This window comes from Mustela erminea, chromosome 7 (assembly GCF_009829155.1).
Source record: "Mustela erminea isolate mMusErm1 chromosome 7, mMusErm1.Pri, whole genome shotgun sequence".
NCBI lineage: Eukaryota > Metazoa > Chordata > Mammalia > Carnivora > Mustelidae > Mustela > Mustela erminea.
Window position 1 is genome coordinate 38,482,368 of NC_045620.1, and position 20,584 is coordinate 38,502,951.

A 20,584-nucleotide genomic window follows, 5' to 3' on the forward strand; every position below is an offset into this window, starting at 1 on the left:
AGTCTCAGTGTGGACAAGTCCCTGAGTTACAAGCTCTTGAGAGGGTGGGGCGCAGGTGTTGAGGAATAGGATGACACTTTTGTGAGTTTTACCTCCTAGAGCTCCACCAGGTTTTCACTGTAGTGAAAATTAGAGAAAAATTCCTTCATGCTTCTAGGAGGAGGAGAAAAGGAACCATTTTTAAATATAAGAGAGCATTCTGTTCTTACTAACAACGCTTGCCCTCAAGAGAAACTTCTTTTTTTATTATGTTCAGTTTGCCACTGTTTAGTACATCATTCGTTTTTAATGTACTGTTCAATGAATCATTAGTTATGTATAACACCCAGTGCATATCACCCTATTACCCCCCCTTCACCCCTCTCCCTTCTGAGACCCCCAGTTCATATCCCGAGGTCCATAGTCTCTCATGATTCATCTCCCTCTCTGATTTCTCCCCCTTCAGACTTCTCTCGATTCCCCTGTAGTCATCTGTGCTATTGCTTACGTTCCACATATGAGTGAAGTCATATGATAATTGTCTTAAGAGAAACTATTTTGCCAGAGCCTAGTCTGTGGGGTTTTATCAGACAAGGAATTTAAAAGAACTATGATTCATATGCCAAGGGCTCTAATGAAAAAGTAGACAAGATGTAAGAACAATGGATAATATAAGCACAGAGATGGAAAGTCTAAGAAAGAATACAAAAGAAATCCTAGAAATCAAAAACACTAAGGATATGCAAACATCTAAAACTGAAGAAGCAAAAAGAAAAAAGACAAGAAAAGCAGAAGAGAATATTCAAGAACTATGGATCAACTACAAAACATATTACCTAAACAAAACAGAATACCAAAAGAAGAGAGAAAGAAATAGAAGAAATATCTGAAACAGTGACTGAGAGTTTCTCCAAATTAACACCAGACACCAAATCACAGATCCAGGAAGCTCAGAGAAGAGGCAAGATAAATGTCCCAAAAAACAATAGCCAGGTAATCATATTCAAGTACAGAAAATCAAAGATAAAGATAAAAATCTTAAAAGAAGCTACAGGGGAAAAAAACACCTTACCCACATAGGAGCAAAGACAAGAATTATGTCTGACTTCTCAGAAATCATGGGATAAAGGAGAGTGATGTGAAATAAATCAACCGTTAAAAGAAAAAAACAGCAACAAAACATACACACACAAACTCCACCACACTTGGATGTGTGGACTGAAAAATTGTCTTTCAAAAGGAGGAATAAAGACTTTCTCCGACAAACATTAAGGGAATTTGTTGCCAGTAGACCTGCCTTGCAAGAAATATTAAAAGAGAAGGAAACTGACAAGCCAGAAACATGATTCTACATAAAGGAAAAACATTAGAAAGGTAATAAGGGAAGGTTAAATAAACTTTTCTTTTTCTTTTCTTTTCTTTTTTTTTTTTTTTTTAAAGATTTTATTTTATTTATTTGAGAGAGAAAGAAAGCATACGGGAGCAGGGGGAGGGGCAGAGTGAGAAGCCGACTCCCAGCTGAGCAGGGAGCTGGCTGTGAGGCTTGATCCTAGAACCCCAAGGGCATGAGCTGAGCCAGAGGCAAGCATTTAACCAACTGAGCCACACAGGCACCTCTAAACTTTAATTTTTCTTATTTATAAGTGATCCAACAGACAGTAATTTGTTCAAAATAATAAAAGCAACAATGTATTTAAGTGTGTGTGTGTGTGTGTTTATACATGATTATGTATGCCTGAAATGAATGACAGCAATGCTATAGGGATGAGAGGGAGGAATTAGGAATTTTTTATTTGTGGTACTTGTACTATCTATGAAGCAATACAGTATTATTTTAAAGTAGACCTAGATTAGTTATAAATGTATATTGTAAACTGCAGAGCAACCACCAAAAAAACGGCTTTAAAAATTGATATGCTACAAAAGGAGAGAAAATGGCATTGTGTAAAATGCTCAGTATAGAGAAACACACATTCCCCCATGGGAAAATGATATAAACAAAATTCAGAAAACATGAATCTTTCCAGTAGAGTATCAAATAAATTATGGAACCACAGAATTATTCAGCTATAAACGTATACATACTTATATATTAAAAGCATCAAGATATGAGGCAGCTGGGTAGTTCAGTCAGTTAGCATCTGCCTCTGGCTCAGGTTATAATCCCAGGGTTCTGGGATCAAGCGCCTGCCCTGGGCTCCCTGTTCAGCTAGGAGCCTTATTTCCCCCTCTTCCTCTCCCGCTCCCCCTGCTTATGCTCTCTCTCTCATGAATAAAATCTTTTTTTAAAAAAAGCACCAAGATATGTTAAGTAAGTGAAAAGTATTCTGCAAAACAATATATTAGAAATCTCTCCTATATAATTGTTTAAAATGATGAGAGAGGGAGAGAGGATGGAGGTGAGAGGTACATGGACAAACAGAATGGACTATGAAGCCACAGTCCAAATTGTCAGCAGTGGTTCTTTCTGGCAAGAGCCAACAGGACTTAGAGTAAATGGAAATGGGTATCTGTCTGGATTACTATATAAAATCTTTCTATATACACATTGCAATGAGAATCTCTAGACATATTATTTATGCAAATGCTTTTTTTAAAGAAAAAACAAAGAAAGTAATCAGAATATAGTGCTGTCTTTCCATAAAACCAAGAAAGTGGTTGCTAGCTTGTCTCAGTCACTACCAGAACGATTTCAACCAAATTACTTCAAATAGGAACTTGAGATCCACCATTAACAATTTTAATTTATAGTGCCAATTAAGGAGCAATTTGATTTCCAACTACACTGTCACACAAATAGTTTAGATTGGCCTGTGAACAAACCAAGGATCCAATAGAATTTTGGAGCTATCTGGCCCCTCATTTTATACACGAGGAAACTGAGAACAAAGAGACCTGTCCTAAAACAAACAACTAATTTCATCACTGTTAAAAGAGGAAAGAACTCAACCTTCTTGCTCCTTTTCCAGCCCTCTGGTAAATTCAATTTATTTCTTCTAGCTACTTTATAAATATCATCTGTGGTTCTTGAAAATTCCCAAGTGGTTCCGGAAAATATTCGTTTTCCAATCCCATTTCCAAATCACCTGATTAAAAAGAATTCCAGGGACGCCTGGGTGGCTCAGTTGGTTAAGCAGCTGCCTTCGGCTCAGGTCATGATCCCAGCGTCCTGGGATCGAGTCCCACATCGGGCTCCTTGCTCCGCAGGGAGCCTGCTTCTCCCTCTGACTCTGCCTGCCACTCTGTCTGCCTGTGCTCGCTCTCGCTCTCTCTCTCTCTGACAAATAAATAAATAAAATCTTTAAAAAAAAAATAAAAAATAAAAAATAAAAAGAATTCCACATTTTCAGGTTGGATACAGTAGAGAATTCATAGAACTCAGCATGGTGAAGGAATTTAGAAACTGTCTAACATAGAAGGAAGGAAGGAAGGAAAGAAAGAAAGAAAGAAAGAAAGACAGACAGACAGAAAGAAAGAAAGAAAGAAAGAGGGAAGGAAGAAAACTTAAGTAACTTGCTATATCCAATGAGTCAGACACAGTCCAGAGTGGAACCCAATTTTGCTAACCCCCAGGAGAGTAGCCCCCTCTTGGGGGGAAATAGGAGGGGGAGACAAACCATGAGAGACAATGGACTCTGAGAAACAAACTGAGGGTTTCGGAGGGGAGGAGGGTGGGAGGTTCGGTGAGACTGGTGGTGGGTATTGTGGAGGGCATGTATTGCATGAAGCACTGGGTGTGGTACACAGACAATGAATTTTGGAACAATGAAAAGAAATAAAATAAAACGGGGGGGGGAGGCACTACAATCCTACAGAAAGAATACATACTAACTGGGTGACATTGGGCAAGTCATTAAACTTCAAAACTAAGTTTCTTCAAATATTAAATAAACAGGGGTCAATCAGGTGAGCTCTGAAGTTTCTTATATCCATGATTCTGGAATTTTTAAGACAGGATTCAAATGCACCATGAAATCACGGGATCCCAGTGGCAAAATGAAATAATGCAGTCCAACTCTTTAAGTAGCTTCAAAGAGCTACAGAGAAGGAGAACATAGACAAACAGCAGAGAATAGAAGGGAGTTCAGGAACTCCTTGGCATGGACCCAAATCTGGAAAAGTAGAACTAGCTGGGAATCTGTGATTTTAGATCCAGTAAAGTCCTCCAGAAAGTTGCCATGTGCCTTAATTCCACACCTACCACAGGTTCCCAGGAAGTTTGACATCTTGCTTTCACCTCTTACTATTCCTTCCCACTAATGTTCTGGGAATGCACCTAATATAGCTGGACAACTAATAACAAATTACATAAATTATACATGCTATTAGAACCAACAATTTGATTTCCTTTAAAATAGTATTCAACAGTTGGTAACTGTTAAAAGACCTAAACAATAGTACCTAAGTCTGATTCTGACATATTTGAGGATATAGTAACACGAATGTAATCAACCTATTTCTGAAAAATCATGAGAGGCAGACCTCAAAGGCCTGTTTCTAACTCATTCCTCAGCTCACATTTTGCTATTAGGCAATTCTTGCTAGCAGGCATATAATTAATACCATTACTTATGTCTTCATAACCTCAGTTCAAATAACTGTAAGAAAGCACGTCTACAAAATCTCTTCATATTGAATTCTTTTCCTACAGTTATTCAGTCTGTTCCTCCTTCAAATATACCCAGTTCTTTCCTACCCATCGTCTGTTGTTCTTTCTCTCTTTGCCCTAAAAATATTTACTGATAGGGCATAATACTAAAGGCCTGAACAATAATGAAATACAGTCTTATCCCCATCCCCAGAATCTTCCATTGATCTCATCAGTTGTATGCTTATCTAGTTGATATGTTTTATCCTTTAAGCTTCTAAGTGGATTTTCATCAATTCTAAGTAGAGACACCTTTGGGATAAAATATGTTTTGAGTAGATAAATCCTAAATTTGGGCAGAATAAATGGTTTAGAGCTCCTTACGTGTACCCTAAAGGTAGGACTGGGGCTAGGGTTTCACTGAACACGTTGGCACTGGTGGGAAAACCAAGGAGGAAAGAACTGATCACTGGCATAGGTTTCTGTCCCTTTTTCCAAGCCAGTGAGGGTAGAGGGGAAAAAAAGGAGACAAAGAAAAAAGCCTGAGCTGGATCTGGAGGATCCAAGAATAGATGAGGCCTCAAGACACAGAAAGCTAGGTAGGGAAGTTCCCCATTCCAATTCCACACTCAGGACAGTAAGATGTTCTGGAAGTAAAGCATAAAAACTAGCCTGATATATTTGGGCAATGAGGACTTGACATTCTCGCTGATTATTCCAGAAAGTTTCAGACCATCTGATTCTACTACCACTATCATCTATTGTTAGTGGATGCTGTGTGTACTAAGGAAACCATAGGCTATAACAAGACCATGGACACCATAGTGAATTCAACAGCAGTAAGAGCCAATAACTCATAAGGAGGTGAAGACAAGTCCCATTTCAGGAGAAGCCAACAGTAGGGGGGGGACCACGTACCAGATGGTCCCCCCCAATAATAACTGTCACCTAGCAGAGAGAAAAAGTGGCAAACAAATGTAAAGGGCCATGTATAGAGAGATTAGGCTTACATGGAAGAAACTAGCAAAATGAAGGCAAGAAGTCAGGCACTAAACTGAGTTAAGATAAACACTTACAAAAGGCACCTTTCCTGCGATTTCCAGCATGGGCTGGGAAGGAGAGACGGTTTGGGTGTGGACCTCTGGTGAAGTCTGCCCCAGCCACAGGCCCAGAACACAGTCACTCTGTGACTCTGAAGCCTAAGTCTGGGCCTGGCAATACATCCCCTGCAGCTGCACAGGACTCCCTTGGCAAGGCCCCACACACCCTGCATGTAGCCCCTGTGGCCCAGAGAGTCAAACAGGAAGCAGTCAGTCCCTCTACAAGCCCTCTAAAGTCCTCTGTGTCTTCTGCCCCCACCACTGCCAGGCTCCCACCGCACACCCGGCCGCTATGTACTAATCTTCTGCTCCCTGTCTGCACTCAAGAGTAGCCTACAGTCTGTGCAGCAACTCCAGATCAGTCCCAGCCTGGCCAAACTGGTGAACTTCTCTGCTACCTGGTGGCCAAACCATACCTTCTTCATCAAGGTCTGTGCCCCTTCCAAGTATGTCCTTACTTGGACACTCTCAGCTCTAGAGTATTACCTAAAGTTTCTTTATATCTTACAAGTACTCTTTCCACATAGTTGACAATTCTTTATGTTAAACTTCCCCTGATTAACCTAATGTATAGTTTGTTTTTTAAGATTTTATTTATTTGTCAGAGATAGAAAGAGCACACAGAGGGAGCAGCAGGCAGAGGGATAAGCAGGCTCCCTGCTGAGAAGAAGCCCAATGCAGGACTCTATCCCAGAACCCTGGGATCATGACCTGAGCTGAAGGCAGACACTTAAGCAACTGAGACACCTAGGCATCCCCAACATATACTTTCTATCTCCTAATTGGACCCAGAGGGCTATATCCACCTAGTCTCAAAATCTGAGTCTACCAATATTTCCACTTTCTCCATTTCCTCTCTATCTCTTGGACCATTCCCAGCCCTTCATGTCTCTTTCCTATAGAGGTGGTCTTGTACAGCCTTAAATCTATTTTATAAACCCTCCCCCAAAATACCATTTGTCAACTTAGAAACATATAAGGGTTCTCTCCTTCCTATCAGATCAAATATGAACTCCTATGTTGAGATTTTAAGGACCTCTGTGACCTGGCCTCACCAGCCCCACTGCCCATAAGGAATACTTCATGCCAGGTAAGAGTCATATAGGTGCCTAGACCTCCTGATACCACAACCTACTGTCATGACTGTGTTTATGCTCCTCTCTTCTCCCTCTTTTACCACTTATCCCAGAGCCTTCTGGGACCGGTTCTAAGAGGTCCCATCCAAGAATTCTTTTGAAAACAATTTCTTCCTACGCTTTTGTCTGCATTGTCCTCATCACATAATTAGCATCTCATTATACCCTGTCTTAATTCTCCAACTAGAGATATAATCTCCCAGATTAACGCTGTAATATGCTTCTCTATTTATTCATGGCTATTACCCTAACTTATTTTCAACTATACTTTAATTGTCTTACACAACTTTATTATTCTTCGCATAGTGGTAAGTTCAATGTTACATGATGGGAAAAGCAGACTAAGTCAAATAGTTTTAATCCTATGTAACAGTTATGGATAGGATCACTGAGAGGCTATATAAAATCTTCCTACAGCTTAGAAAAAGGCACCCCTTCCTCCAAACTGATGCAGCTTCACATCTGGTTACATAGCTTGGCAAATGGAACCCAGGCAGGATTTCAACTCAGCCCTATACAACTGTACATGGCAGCACTGGATTCATTAATGTATCACCGACCAAAAGAAGAGTCAAAGTGTATTATAAAAGAACTTTCAAAGGATGTTGTCCATTCAATTGTTTTAGTAGAATTTTATGCTACTATATATCATTCTAATCCTAGATAGTGTCTCCCAACTTGGGTATTAGATTAGTTTTATGGCAAACTTCATGTATTAGTTGCTATCTCATATAATTCTTCCCATGACCAATATTAATTGGGGGTCTAAGTCTATGCTAGGCCCTGGAGCTAGGCCGTGTGGAACAAATATAGTATCTGACTGGTTTACAGCTCAGTGAATCAATCTATATTGAGAAGAACATAATATTCTCATGTTATACTTACTGATAAACTTGTTTTGCATAGTCTCCAACAGTGCTTGGTGAGCATCTTCAGCTTGTAAAGCATGTGAACATTCTCTAGCCAGTATGGTGCGCACAAGATGCTCCCCACATCCTAGAAATAAAAGGAAACCAAGAATAGTTGAGGAAAAGCAGTGCTAAACATCCTTGTCTTATTAGCATTAGAACACCCTTAAATGCCACTTAAGAAGTAGCTGTTTTGGAGAATAATTCAGTGATGGATGAAATGACTTCTATGAGCAATCTAGAATTTTGGTAATAAGACTCAGCAGAAAATAAAGAAAGAAGTAACTGTCTAATATCAAAAGGAAACAGAAAAATAAAAGAAAACCCCTTTTTTATAGGAATGATTTACATGATGTAGCAATTCAGATTCTCTGCATAGGAATTTCCTAGGGTTCTGTGTCATTTCCATTATTGGGTAACTACAGAAATTCTGTTTTATAATTTATCTTTAAATTGTCCTAGTCTCCCATTTTGCCTCTGACACTCCACACACCTGGAAGCATGGGAGAAATCTACACAGCCAGGGGAAATATAGATCTCCATCTACCTACTTTTCACTAAAATGTCTACCACACCTCAACAGCTGCAAAGTGGACTAATAAAACAGCAGCTTTCTCACCTTTTAATAGTAACTTACATAGCCTTCATGCATGAATACCCTGTAATTCTTAAAAAAAAAAAAAAGAGAGAGAGAGAGAGAGAGAATGCATTTTTAAATCCCTGGAGTAAACTGGGACCATTCAGACACACTAAGGGTAGGCATGATGGCGACGGGAAGCACTTTCTAGAATTCCATTACAATTTGTATCTGTTAAAAGTAGAAACTGCCTGCCAAAGACAAAAGAAATTTAACTTATAGGTTAATAAGTTCAAATAAGAGATTTCTGGAGAAGGTGATTTTTTTTCTTAGCTAAAATTAAAAAGCTACTTTCATTAACACTGGAAGGGTAAACGTTTTCAAAAAAACTACTAAGTGGTAGGGCATCTGGACAGGTCAGTTGGTTAAGTGTGCCACTCTTGGTTTTGGCTCAGGTCATAATCTCATGGGTTGTAAGAGCAAGCCCCACATTGGGATCCACACTCAGTGGGAAGCCCGCTTGAACATCCTCTCCCTCTGCCCCTCCCTACTATGTACATACTCTCTCTCTCTCAAATAAATAAATCTTTTTTTTTTTTTTTTAAAGATTTTATTTATTGATTTGAGAGAGAATGAGTGAGAGAGAGCATGAGAGAGGAGAAGGTCAGAGGGAGAAGCAGACTCCCCAGGGAGCTGGGAGCCTGATGCGGGACTCGATCCTGGAAGTCCAGGATCATGACCTGAGCCAAAGGCAGTCACTCAACCAACTGAGCCACCCAGGTGCCCTCAAATAAATAAATCTTTAAAAAAAATACTAAGTGCCACTTGAAATATTTATTATATATAAAATAAGTTGCATTAATTAAAATGCAAATATCCTCTTAACCCAAATGAGAACAGTAGATATATGAGACCTGCTTCCTATCTCTTAAAAAATAAAATCTTGAGGGAAGCAGCTCAGCCTGGACACTGGATGCCTGACTTGCATACACCAAGTCCCACACACCTATGCTATGGTGGTACTGTCCTTCTCAGTCAATCTTCCTTCAGTCCCCATGGGACAGGCCCTCAGGTAGCAGAAACCACTACCCACATTACATGTCTCAAACAGAGAGTTCTACAGGGCCTCTGTTCTGGTGGAGTTGATATCAGGGTCATTTCACAAGCAGACCAGAGCACACCTAGTTAAAATTCGCCACAGTCAGGCCAGGAACCAAATATTGCCCACAACAAAGGAGAGCCTCTGCAGATGACTGACCTGAAGGACAGAGCTGCCAAAACATAACAGCACAGTGTATACAGCACACATGGGAGACACTCCCTGAAATGTCAGACCCTGAGCACTACATGACCTCTTCTTCATAAGGCCATTACTTTCAGGAGCAGGAGACATAAAAGGCTTTTCTAACACACAAAAGAAGGCAAGAACTTAAGACAGAATACCAAGATGGAGGAATTTATCCCAAATGAAAAAAAAGAAAGATAAAGCCACAGCCAGAGACCTAAGTGAAACAGATATAAGGAGCATGCCTGAAGGAGAATTTAAAGCAACAATCATGATGCTTGCTAGGTTTGAGAAAAGAATAGGAGACATTCTATCCCTCACAACAGAGATAAAGGAGTTAAAAAAGAATTAATGGGAGATGAAGAACACAATAAATAAGACTGTAAATAGGCGTGATGCAATGAATAGTAGACTGGAAAAGGCAGAGGAATGAATGAGTGATCTGGAAGACAAATAATGGAAAATAATAAAGCTGAACAAAGAAAGAATTATGCAACTTGAGAATAGACTGAGGGAACTCAGTGACTCCATCAAATATAATAAATTAATAGCTGAGTCCCAGAAGAAGCAGGAAGAGAAGGGGGGCAGAAAATTTATTTCAAGAAATAACAGCAGAAAACTTTCCTAATCTGCAAAAGGAAACAGACATCTAGATAAGGAGGCACAGAGAACTCCTATTAAAATCAACAAAAGCAGGCCAACACCAAGACATATTGTAATTAAATTTGCAAAATACAATGATAAGGGAAAAATCTTGAAAGCAAGAGACAAAAATAAGTCCTTAACTTACAAGGGACAACCCGTAAGGGTAGCTGCAGATTTCTCAATAAAAACTTGGCATGCCAGAAGAATGTGGCATGATAGACTCAAAGTGCTGAATAGGAAAAATCTGCAGCTAAGAGCACTCTATCCAGCAAGGCAATCATTCAAAATAAAAGGAGAGATAGAGTCTCCCCGACAAACAAAACCAAAGGAGTTTATGACCACTTAACCAGCCCTGCAAGAAATATTAAAGGGGAGTTTTTGAGTGGAAAGGAGAAATCAAAAGGGATAAAGATAAGAAAGGATCAAAAGAAAATCTCCAGAAACAATGACAAAACAAGTAATAAAATGGCAATAAATACATATCTATCAATAATTACTCTGAATGTATGGGATGCTGGGTGGCTCAGTCGGTTAAGCCGCTGCCTTCAGCTCAGGTCATGATGTGTGCGTTCTCTCTCTCTGACAAATGAATGAATAAATAAATAAATAAATAAAATCTTTTTTTTTTTAAATAATTACTCTGAATGTAGATGAACTAATTGCTAAATGCTAACTAAATCAAGAAGTGTAGTGTCAGAATGGATAAGAAAACAAAACCTATCTATATGCTGCCTACAAGAGACTAGATTTAGACCTAAAGACACCTGCAAATTGAAAGTGAGGGGGTGGGGAAATATTTAATATGCAAATGGGTGTTAAAAGAAAGCCAGAATAGCAAAAACTTATATTGGACAAACTAGACTTTTCTGTTCTTGTATTGTTTTTTTGTCTTTATATTTTTTTAGTTTTTTTCAAAGATTCTGTTTATTTATTTGAGAAAGAGAACATGCACAAGTAACGGGAGCAGCAGGCAGAGGAAGAAGGAGAAACTCAACAGGGAGCCAGATGCAGGGCTTGATCCCAGGATCCTGGGATCATGACCCAAGCCAAAAGTAGACGCTTAACCAACTGACCCACCCAAGGGCCCGTATTTTGTGTGTGTGTGTGTGTGTTTTAAGACTTCATTTATTTTAGAGAGAGATCATGCACAAGCAGGAGGAGGAGCAGAGGGAGAGGAAGAGAGAGAACCTCAAGTAGACTCCCTGCTGAGTGTGGAGCCCAGCATAAAGCTGGATCTCCCGAGACAAAATCAAGAGTTGGACACCCAACTGACTGAGCTACTCGGGTGCCCCTGTTCTTGTGCTGCTTTTATCCTGCTTTGGTATCAGGCTAGTATGGGTCTCATGGAATAATTCTGAATATGTTCCCCCTATTCCAGTGTTTATAAGATTTTGATAAAGATTATGCTGGAAGATTCTTGATTCCTAATTCAACTTTCATTCTTGTTATTGGTCTAAAAAGATTTCCTACTTCTTGGATTTAAGATTCATGATGAATCTTAGTAACCTGTGCATTTTTTTGGAATTATCTGGGTTATTTTTCTAAGTTAATTGATTTGTTGGTGTAAAATTGTATATAGTAATCTGTTATCATACTATGTGTTTCTGTGGTTAACTGCTGTATTGTTTTCTATTTCTCATTTAGACTTTTGAGTCTTCTCTCTTTTTCTTCTTACTTAATGTAATTAAAGCATTGCCAGTTTGGGTTTTTGTTTTATTTTTAACTAGTCATTACTTTCAGTGTTATGTTATTGTGTAGTCTGGTCTCTATTTTACTTAAAATTTCTGGTTTTTCTTTATTTCCTTCCTCTACTAATTTTCAGCTAAGTTTCTTTTTTTCTAGCTCCTTGTGTAATGTTATTTGAACTTTTTTCTTAATACAAGCATTTATAGAATAAATTTCACTCTAACATCTGCTTTTGCTGCATCCCATGAGTTTTGGAGTATTATGTTTTCTTTTCTTTTGTTTTGAAGCATATTTTGATTTGCCATTTGATTTCCTATTGGCCCATTGCTTGTGCAATAGTGTTTTGATATTTACATATTAAATATTTAATATTTACCTTGTAGATTTTTCGTCTTTATTTTATTGTTGATCTTCAGTTTTTTACCACTGTGGCTGGAAACTATAGTTGGTATGCTTTCAGCCTTCTTAAACTTATAATATTTGTTATGTCTCTTTTTATGTGATTTAACCAGGTGATTTCTTTTGCATATACTTGAAGAAAATGTGTATTCTATTTTTCTTGGATGGAATGTGTTATATCAATCTTTTAGAACCACATATTCTGAAGTATGCTTCAAGTAAAAAATGTTCTCGTTGAGAAAAAAATTAAAAGCTCACCTTCAAAAGATCCTGCCAAAGGTATTCCATTAGTTTATTAGAAATTAAGTTCTACATTAATTCACATAATGAGTAAAGGGTATCAAAGGATCTGAGCACCTACTGAGACTAAAGGAGAAGTATGATACAACTTATAGTAAAAAAATTCACAATAAAAGAAGGAGCATCTCTACCATCCACTCAGATTCCCCCACAGGTCCAGGGACAACGTAATGTTTCCTCATATTACTACTGTGCACGCACATGCGCGCGCGCACACACACACACACACACACACTACACTGGTAAAGGGTCTTAGCAATCAAAAAGAAATGTGGGCTACAATTATCAAATGGAAGAACCTCTCTTAAATAATGTTTATAAATTTTTAAATTTATGAAACACAAACTGCTATCACACACAATTCTCTCTTTAGCTGGCATGTATTGTGACAGGTGTTAGGCACCAATAATCACCCTAAAAAATATTATCTATAACTATAAATCATTGTTAAGCCTTTCATATCAGAAATTGTCCCTTCATATGTACACCTCTCCTTCCCATTCTTTCATCCCTTCATGTCCTCCCTCAATATATACATGCACAGATGCATATATACATATGTACATATTATGAATACACATACAATATATACTCATTTTAAAAAATACAAACCATTCAAAAAGTGTGAAAGTAACCATAAGAGACTCTCAATCTTAGGAAACAAACTGAGGGTTGCTGGAGGAGTGGGGAGTGGGGAGTGGGGGATGGGGTACGGGGTGATGGACATTGGGGAGAGTATGTGTAGTAATGAGCATTGGGTATTATATAAGACTGATGAATCATCAGACCTGTACCCCTGAAACAAATAATATATGTTAATTAATTGAATTTAAATTAAAAAGATAAATTTTATAAAAAGTGTGGAAGTTTTTTTTAAAAAATCACTTCATATTTTGGGGCAACTGGGTGGTTCAGTAGATTAAGAGTCTTCTTCTCCTTCTGCCCCTCCCCTGCTCATGTTCACTGTCTCTCACATAAATAGATAAAATCATAAAAAAAAAAAATCACTTGACATCTTCCCAAAAGTAACTTCCTTTTATTTTTTGGTAAAGTGTAAATGTAAATATCCTTCCATATCTGAGTATAATTTTATAAGCATCTACACTTAGAAGGAAGACCTAGAAATGCAATTTAATATATAACTTTCTGAGCAGAATTGTGGTGTCCCTATTTTGTTAAATTTTTGCAACATTATTTTTATAATCAGGAAAAAGCAATAAAGCTAGTAGAAAAGAAACCATTTTTGACACTTACTATGTAAAGACAGTATGTAAAGCTCATGAAACTCCATAAATTTTAATTCCTTTTGTGTACATATTTGATGTTAAAGAGTGAAATGTTATACTTTAGAACAATAATAATTGTTAGGAAACTGGCATATTATAAGCTAAATGAGTGTTCAGAAGGTTATGTACACACATCTCAAGTCAAAGAACTAAACCACATGAAGTTAACATTACATCAAAAATACACAATATGTGTCAGAGAGACTTTTGCTCTGTAGTTATACAAGAATATACAGGGTTTTCCAGTGATTGATTTTTCACCAAGAAACTTTTAAAATTATGTCTTCTATTCAGACATATATCACCTCTAACATAAGAGCGTTGACATCAAAAGCTTGTTCTCCTGCAGGTTCCAATCAAAGAAAAGTTTGACTTATGTGGTTTTACCCACAAAATTCCAAGGTTTCTTAGAATATGCTGCCAGATAGCTGAAGTGTGATTCAAAGGCAAACAGTTCCATTCATTATACACGGATATGAAGAAATAAGCCTTTCATTGTGTCCTCCTTTTGTCCTTATTCAGGCAAGTGTGTAAGTATACTCTCAGATTTTAGCAGAAAACATGAATTATACATCAAATGAGGAGCTAAAAACAAACCTAGAAAAAAAGTGATATGGGCATACCTCATAGATATTGCAGGTTCAGTTCCAGACCACTGCAATAAAGTGAGTCAAATAAATGTTTTGGTTTCCCAGTGCATATGAAAATTATGCTTACACTATACTCTAGTTTATTAAGTGTGCAATAACATTATGTCTAAAAAAACAATGTACATACCTTAATTAAAAAATACTCTATTGCTAAAAAATGGTAACCATCATCTGAGCTTTCAGCAAATCATAATAACTGGCCAGAGATCACCATAACAAATATAATAATAATGAAAAAGTTTGAGATATTGTGAGAATTACCAACATGTGACACAGACACAAAGTGATCAAACACTGTGCAGAAAATGGTGCCAAGAGACTTGCTCAACACAGGGTTGTTACAATTCTTCAATTTGTTTAATAAAAAAAAAAATGGAATATCTGTGAACCACAATAAAGTGAAGCAAAATAAAATGAGGTGTCAGTAAATATCAAGTTCTAAAAGAACTTATTTTAGCATCAGTAAGAATGACAACTGCATGGATTGAAACACACAGTGAATTCATAACTTACATTCTAAAAAACATCTGTCACCTCTGAAAGATGCTATGGAACCAATTCACTATTCTGAAAACTGTTAAGTTAAAATAAGGAATCTAGCATTTCTCTGTTCTTCCTATAGGAACTATACAGCACAGTAACAACAGTCTATGAAGGAAAATTTTCACCACAGAAGTATCTCAACTAATAAATTTAGGTTAAATCTAACCTCAAGTTAAGTTAGAATTAAACAGAATTAGAATATAATCATTTGTAACCTATAATGTGATAACTGCTATAGGCAACAACCGTCAATAGCTCCTAATACTGCAAAAAGACACAACCAGACATTAAATATTACTTGATAAAATTACACTGTTGTAGTTTTGCCCCACACCAAAAAATTTATACCTGAATCTGAACAAGCCTCTAAATTTAATGATCAATTTCCACAAATAAAGAGCATTTGCAAAAAACCTATAGTTAACATCATACTCAATGGTGAAAACCTGAATTGTTTCTCCCTAAGATCAGAAATAAGGTAATGATGCCTGCTTTTATCACTCCTATTCAACAATATTCTAGAAGTTCAAGCCACTGCAATAAGGCAAGAAAAAGAAATAAAAGGCATAAAGATCAGAAAGAAAGAAGCAAAATTGCTTTGCAGAGAACATAACTGTTTATGTAAAATCCAAGGTAATATACAAAACAACTACCAGGTTCTTCCTAACTTGTTAGTAGTCTAGGGCAAAGGTGGGCAACAGACAGCTACCTGGTACTTACCAGTCCCCAAAATGTTGACTTGATTTCTTTTCCCATCTATTCACTCACCAGATTGTTGTTAAGGACCTACTTGGTGCTAGGCCCAGAGTGCACAGCAGTTGGCAGGCCCACTGTTGCATAATGTCAGATATCCCCAGTGGTGTTGGACCCCTACTTAACTACTGAGTATTCAGTCAACTGTCATTCTGGCCAGTCCAGATGCCATGCCTTCATTGTGTATCTTACAGATCAACCATGAGGATTTAGATGAGAACCCTGGATTCAATAGGAACCCTGGTCATTCCCATAGTCCACTATGAGTCACTCTCCACGGCCCAGTCATCTCCCACTATTCCCAACCCTAAGCCCAGTCTCAGCTCACTCCTTCCCAAGTCTGCTTCCTGTTTCTGAGACTCCAATATGCCCCACACTCAAAGACTTCAGAATTATAATATGTCTCCTCTCTTGTGAGAATTATAATACATCTTTTCTCTCATGGGGATCCTTAAACTTTCAAAACTCACAACAAAGATGAATTCACAATAAAAAATTACAAACCATACATGTGTGCACATGCACATGCACACACACACATGCACACACACATGCACACACTTATAAGATGGAATGAGGAGATGTAAAAATAGAAGGATTATCAAACAAAGAACTAGTACTAGAAAAAATGGGGACAATCATATTGTTAAAAAAAGATAAAAGTAATTTAGGTTGTATAGTCTACATTTCTCTGTCAAATATTCTTCTTTTATTTTTATAACAACTCTTTAAAAATTTAAAAATCATTCTTAGCTCATGGGCTGTACAACTATAGGCCACAGGCTAGATTTGGCCCATTATTTGTAATTTGACTATCCCCGTAATAGAAAAATTTGTAGTAAAAAGATTAAAAAGAAGAGAGATCATAAATTAAAAAAACAGAGCAATCTGGTAGCAGGTGCCAGGGGGAGGTATGTGGATTTTTCAAGGCACCAAATGAAACTCTTAAAATTAGAAGAAAATTGTTTGAAACTCAATGAAGAGAGAAAAATAAAACGTATACCTACTGGTGGGAGACCTAAAAAGCACCCTAGGATGATAAAGAGAAGGAAAATAAGGCATTAAGAAGCCCAGAGTATAAAATGAGAATATCCAACAGATTAATAGGCATTTTGAAATAGGGAAAAGAAAGAATGGGGTGAGGGAGTACTAATATATTTGAAGAGAAAATGAATAAGAGTTTCCAGAATTTAAGTTACAAGGAAATTCTTAAATTGAAGATGCATACAGTGTTCAAAAGGTGAGTAACAACAAACACATCCTTAGGTATAACATAGTGAACCTCTGAACCAAAGATAATTAAAAACTAATCATAGGGTCCCTGGGTGGCTCAGTTGGTTAAGCATCTGCTATCAGCTCAGGTCATGATCTCAGGGTCCTGGAATCAAGCCCCACGTTGGGCTCCCTGCTCAGTGAGGAGAGTGCTTCTCCCTTTCCCTTTATCCACCCCCAACTCATGCTTTCTAAATCTCTCTCTCAAATAAATAAATAAAATCTGTTTTAAAAAATAAAAAATATAAATATAAAAATAAAAACTGATTTTTATTTTTATAAAAATATAAAAATAAAAAATGATCATAAAGAGGGATCACCTACAAAGAAATTAAAAATTTAACTGATACATTCCCAACCAACAAAAGAGGCCAGAAAACTAACATCTTAAAGATGCTAAGTCAATAAACAGAAAATAACTTATCAACCTAGAATCAGTTACTGTTCAGACATATAATGACAAATTCATTCCTTTTGAGATTTTAGCTCCCAGGTTACTTCTAACCTTCCCAAGACTACTTCTTATCATTAATTCTGCTGATTTTTTAAAAAAGATTTTATTTATTTGACACAGAGAGAGAGAGAAAGCACAAGCAGGGAGAGCAGGAGAAGCGGGAGCCCAACGTGAGTCTCAATCCTAGGACCCTTATATCTGACTTGACCCAAAGGCAGATGCTTAACTGACTGAGCCACCCCAATTCCTGCTGCTTTTAATATTTACATAGATGATTCTCCCAACACCTTGGCATCTAGATTCTCTGATATCCTCTCTTCAAGTTATGCACACTACCTCATATATTCACTCCCATAACTATGTCATTATCAATAACATTACCTCCTCCACAGTCTCAACTGCAATCATCCCATCCCTCCCATCTTCCCAGCTCACCTCTTGGGCACTTTAATTTCAACATTCCCTTCATCTCAACAAAAACTGCCATCTATTAATTCTGTTGGTTTTAAACTGTCCTGAACTTCTCCTGGGGCCTCACCTACTTCCTTATCCAGCTAAAATTCCAATGCTTCACCAACTTATATCCATTCTCTTAGTCCTGAAAGCTTCCATATTTCCCTCACTTCATCAAACTTGTCTGGCAGAAGCCCACCCTTGAGTATTGGTCAAAAGTACTAAATGAGGCTGCAAAAACAAAAACAAAACAAAACAAAACAAAAAACCCAAACCTCAGTGCCTTAACATAACAAAAATATAATTCTCATTAATGTTACAGGTTGTACTTGGGTCACCAGAGAATGTGCTCCACAGAGCGACTCAGGAACAAACCTAGGCTGATTGGTCTGTACCTGCATCTCCTGGATCATACCTCCTCCAGAATAAGAGGGCCATCCAGGACCTGGAAGTCACACATATCATATCCATTTCAGTCCAGGGGCCAGAAATAGTCACATGGTCTCAGGCAGCAACTATGGGGCTAGGAAATATGGGGGAGCACAGGAATAATCAGGGAGCATTACATTAAATGTCCCTCTCATCTGACTAAATCTATCTTCCCATGCCTGCACCTGCACAGCTAAATGAGGTACAGCATCCATCCTGTGACAGTCGGGTGACATAAAAGAGCAGGAAGGCATACCCACGGAGGAATGTAGGAGAGAAAGGCCAGACCAAGTACCAGGCAACATTGTTGGGTAGCCCAATCAGCCCCAGGCTCCTTCCAGGTTTCCTGTTACATGAGATCTAAACTGAAAGAGAATAAAAACTATCTGTTTAAACCACTGTAATTGAGTTCTCTTTTTTAAGCCCAAATGCATTCTTTTTTTTTTCATTTTTTCCTTTTGGCATAATATATATAAACATCAGATTTACCATTTAACCATTTTTTAAGTGTGTAATTCAGTGGCATTCATAGTGCTGTACAACCATAACCACTATCTACCTCTAGAACTTTTCATCTTCCCCAAACTGAAACTCTGCGCATATTCAACAACTCCCCATTGCCTCTCTCCCTCCAGTCCTCACAACCACCAACCTGCCTTCCGTCTCTACGAATCTGATATTCTAGATACCTCATATCACTAGAAGTATACATTTTTGTCCTTTTGAGACTGACTTATTTTATTTAACATAATGTCTTCAAGGCTTATTCATATTGCAGCACGTTTCAGAATTTCCTTTCTTTTTAGGTCTAAATAATAATCATTGTTTTATATATATGATTTTGTTTTTCCTTTTATCTATCAGTGGACATTTGGGCCAAATCCATTCTTAATCTATATACAGAGCTATGTGCTGAAGTAGAAAATGGCTCAGAAAGCTTTACACTGAAACATGACAACTTCTAGCTACTTCCCCAATTCAAACAAAACTGCACTTAGTCAAATATAATTTGTGATGAGTTCAAGCAGATATATTTATCAGATATCCATTAGCAGGAATACATGAAAAAGATTATTTGGTCTAAGCACATATTTTCACTGAGTTATTCTGGAAAGTCCATGATATATTTAATAGCTACCAACCAACCAAATTTCTTAATTTATTTGAATAAATGAGAGTCATTTTGATTAAAATAAATCTTTTATGATGCCTGAAAAGTAGAGCCTTACATATTTAAGAGTAGTATTTAAGAGTACTTTTTTTAGTAGGGAGAGGCGCAAGGGAGAGGGAAAGAGAGTCTTTTTTTTTGTTTTTTAAAGATTTTATTTATTTATTTGACAGAGAGAGATGACAAGCAGGCAGAGAGGCAGGCAGAGAGAGAGGAGGAAGCCTGATGCGGGGCTCGATCCCAGGACCCTGAGATCATGACCTGAGCCGAAGGCAGTGGCTTAACCCACTGAGCCACCCAGGTGCCCCAGAAAGAGAGTCTTAAGCAGACTCCCCGCTAAGCGCAGATCCCTATGCAGGGCTTGATCTCACCACCCTGAGATCAGGATCCTGAGCCCGAGTCAGATGCTCAATCAGCTGAGCCACCTAGGTGCCTTTTTCTATGAATTTTATGTTACAGCCAGATTCATGTTTAAATCCAGCTGAGTGACTCTGGAACTCTTCATTTAAGCTTTAGTTTCTTCAGCAGTAAAATGAGAAATCCAAGTAGCAGCTACTTCATGGAGCTACTGTGAGGACAACATGAAACAATGCATATAAAACACTGAGTGTAGGGTTGGACCCTTAGTAAGCAGTTAATAAATACTACAATGAGGGTAATAACCTTCTTAAAGGAAAACCATTTTCTATCATTTTCTTGTCCTCCTCAATCCAGTCTCTGTATTTTTCTTCTATTATGACAAGGTGATCCTCAGCTAGCCTGACCATCATCCTGAGAGCCTAGAATATAGTTAAAAAGGAGTTTAGCCTTTGATTTGCTATTCTGAAGGCTACTGCCTCAAAGCAAGCTGAGCCTTCACACAGAGGCAAAATGATGACCTGAGTAAACATTTCATTATCAAAACAAAAAAAATAATAATATGAAAAAGTCTCTTTTAGTCTAGCAGAAAACATTTTAATTACCATTATCCAGA

The 20,584-nt window shown here is 37.7% G+C and overlaps 1 protein-coding gene across 9 annotated transcripts in view; it reads right to left on the bottom strand.

Moving 5' to 3' along the window:
• The window catches only part of TASP1 (taspase 1), a 264,514-nt gene that overhangs the window by 100,918 nt on the left and 143,012 nt on the right, over window positions 1-20,584 (bottom strand). For all 9 annotated transcript variants that reach the window (XR_004287596.1, XR_004287593.1, XR_004287595.1 and 6 more), the window contains one exon: window positions 7,689-7,799. Coding sequence is in view for 3 of the 9 variants with exons in the window: in XM_032351428.1 (XP_032207319.1) it covers window positions 7,689-7,799 (111 nt within the window). In the remaining 6 variants the exon portion in view is untranslated. The remainder of the gene's footprint in view (window positions 1-7,688; window positions 7,800-20,584) is intronic.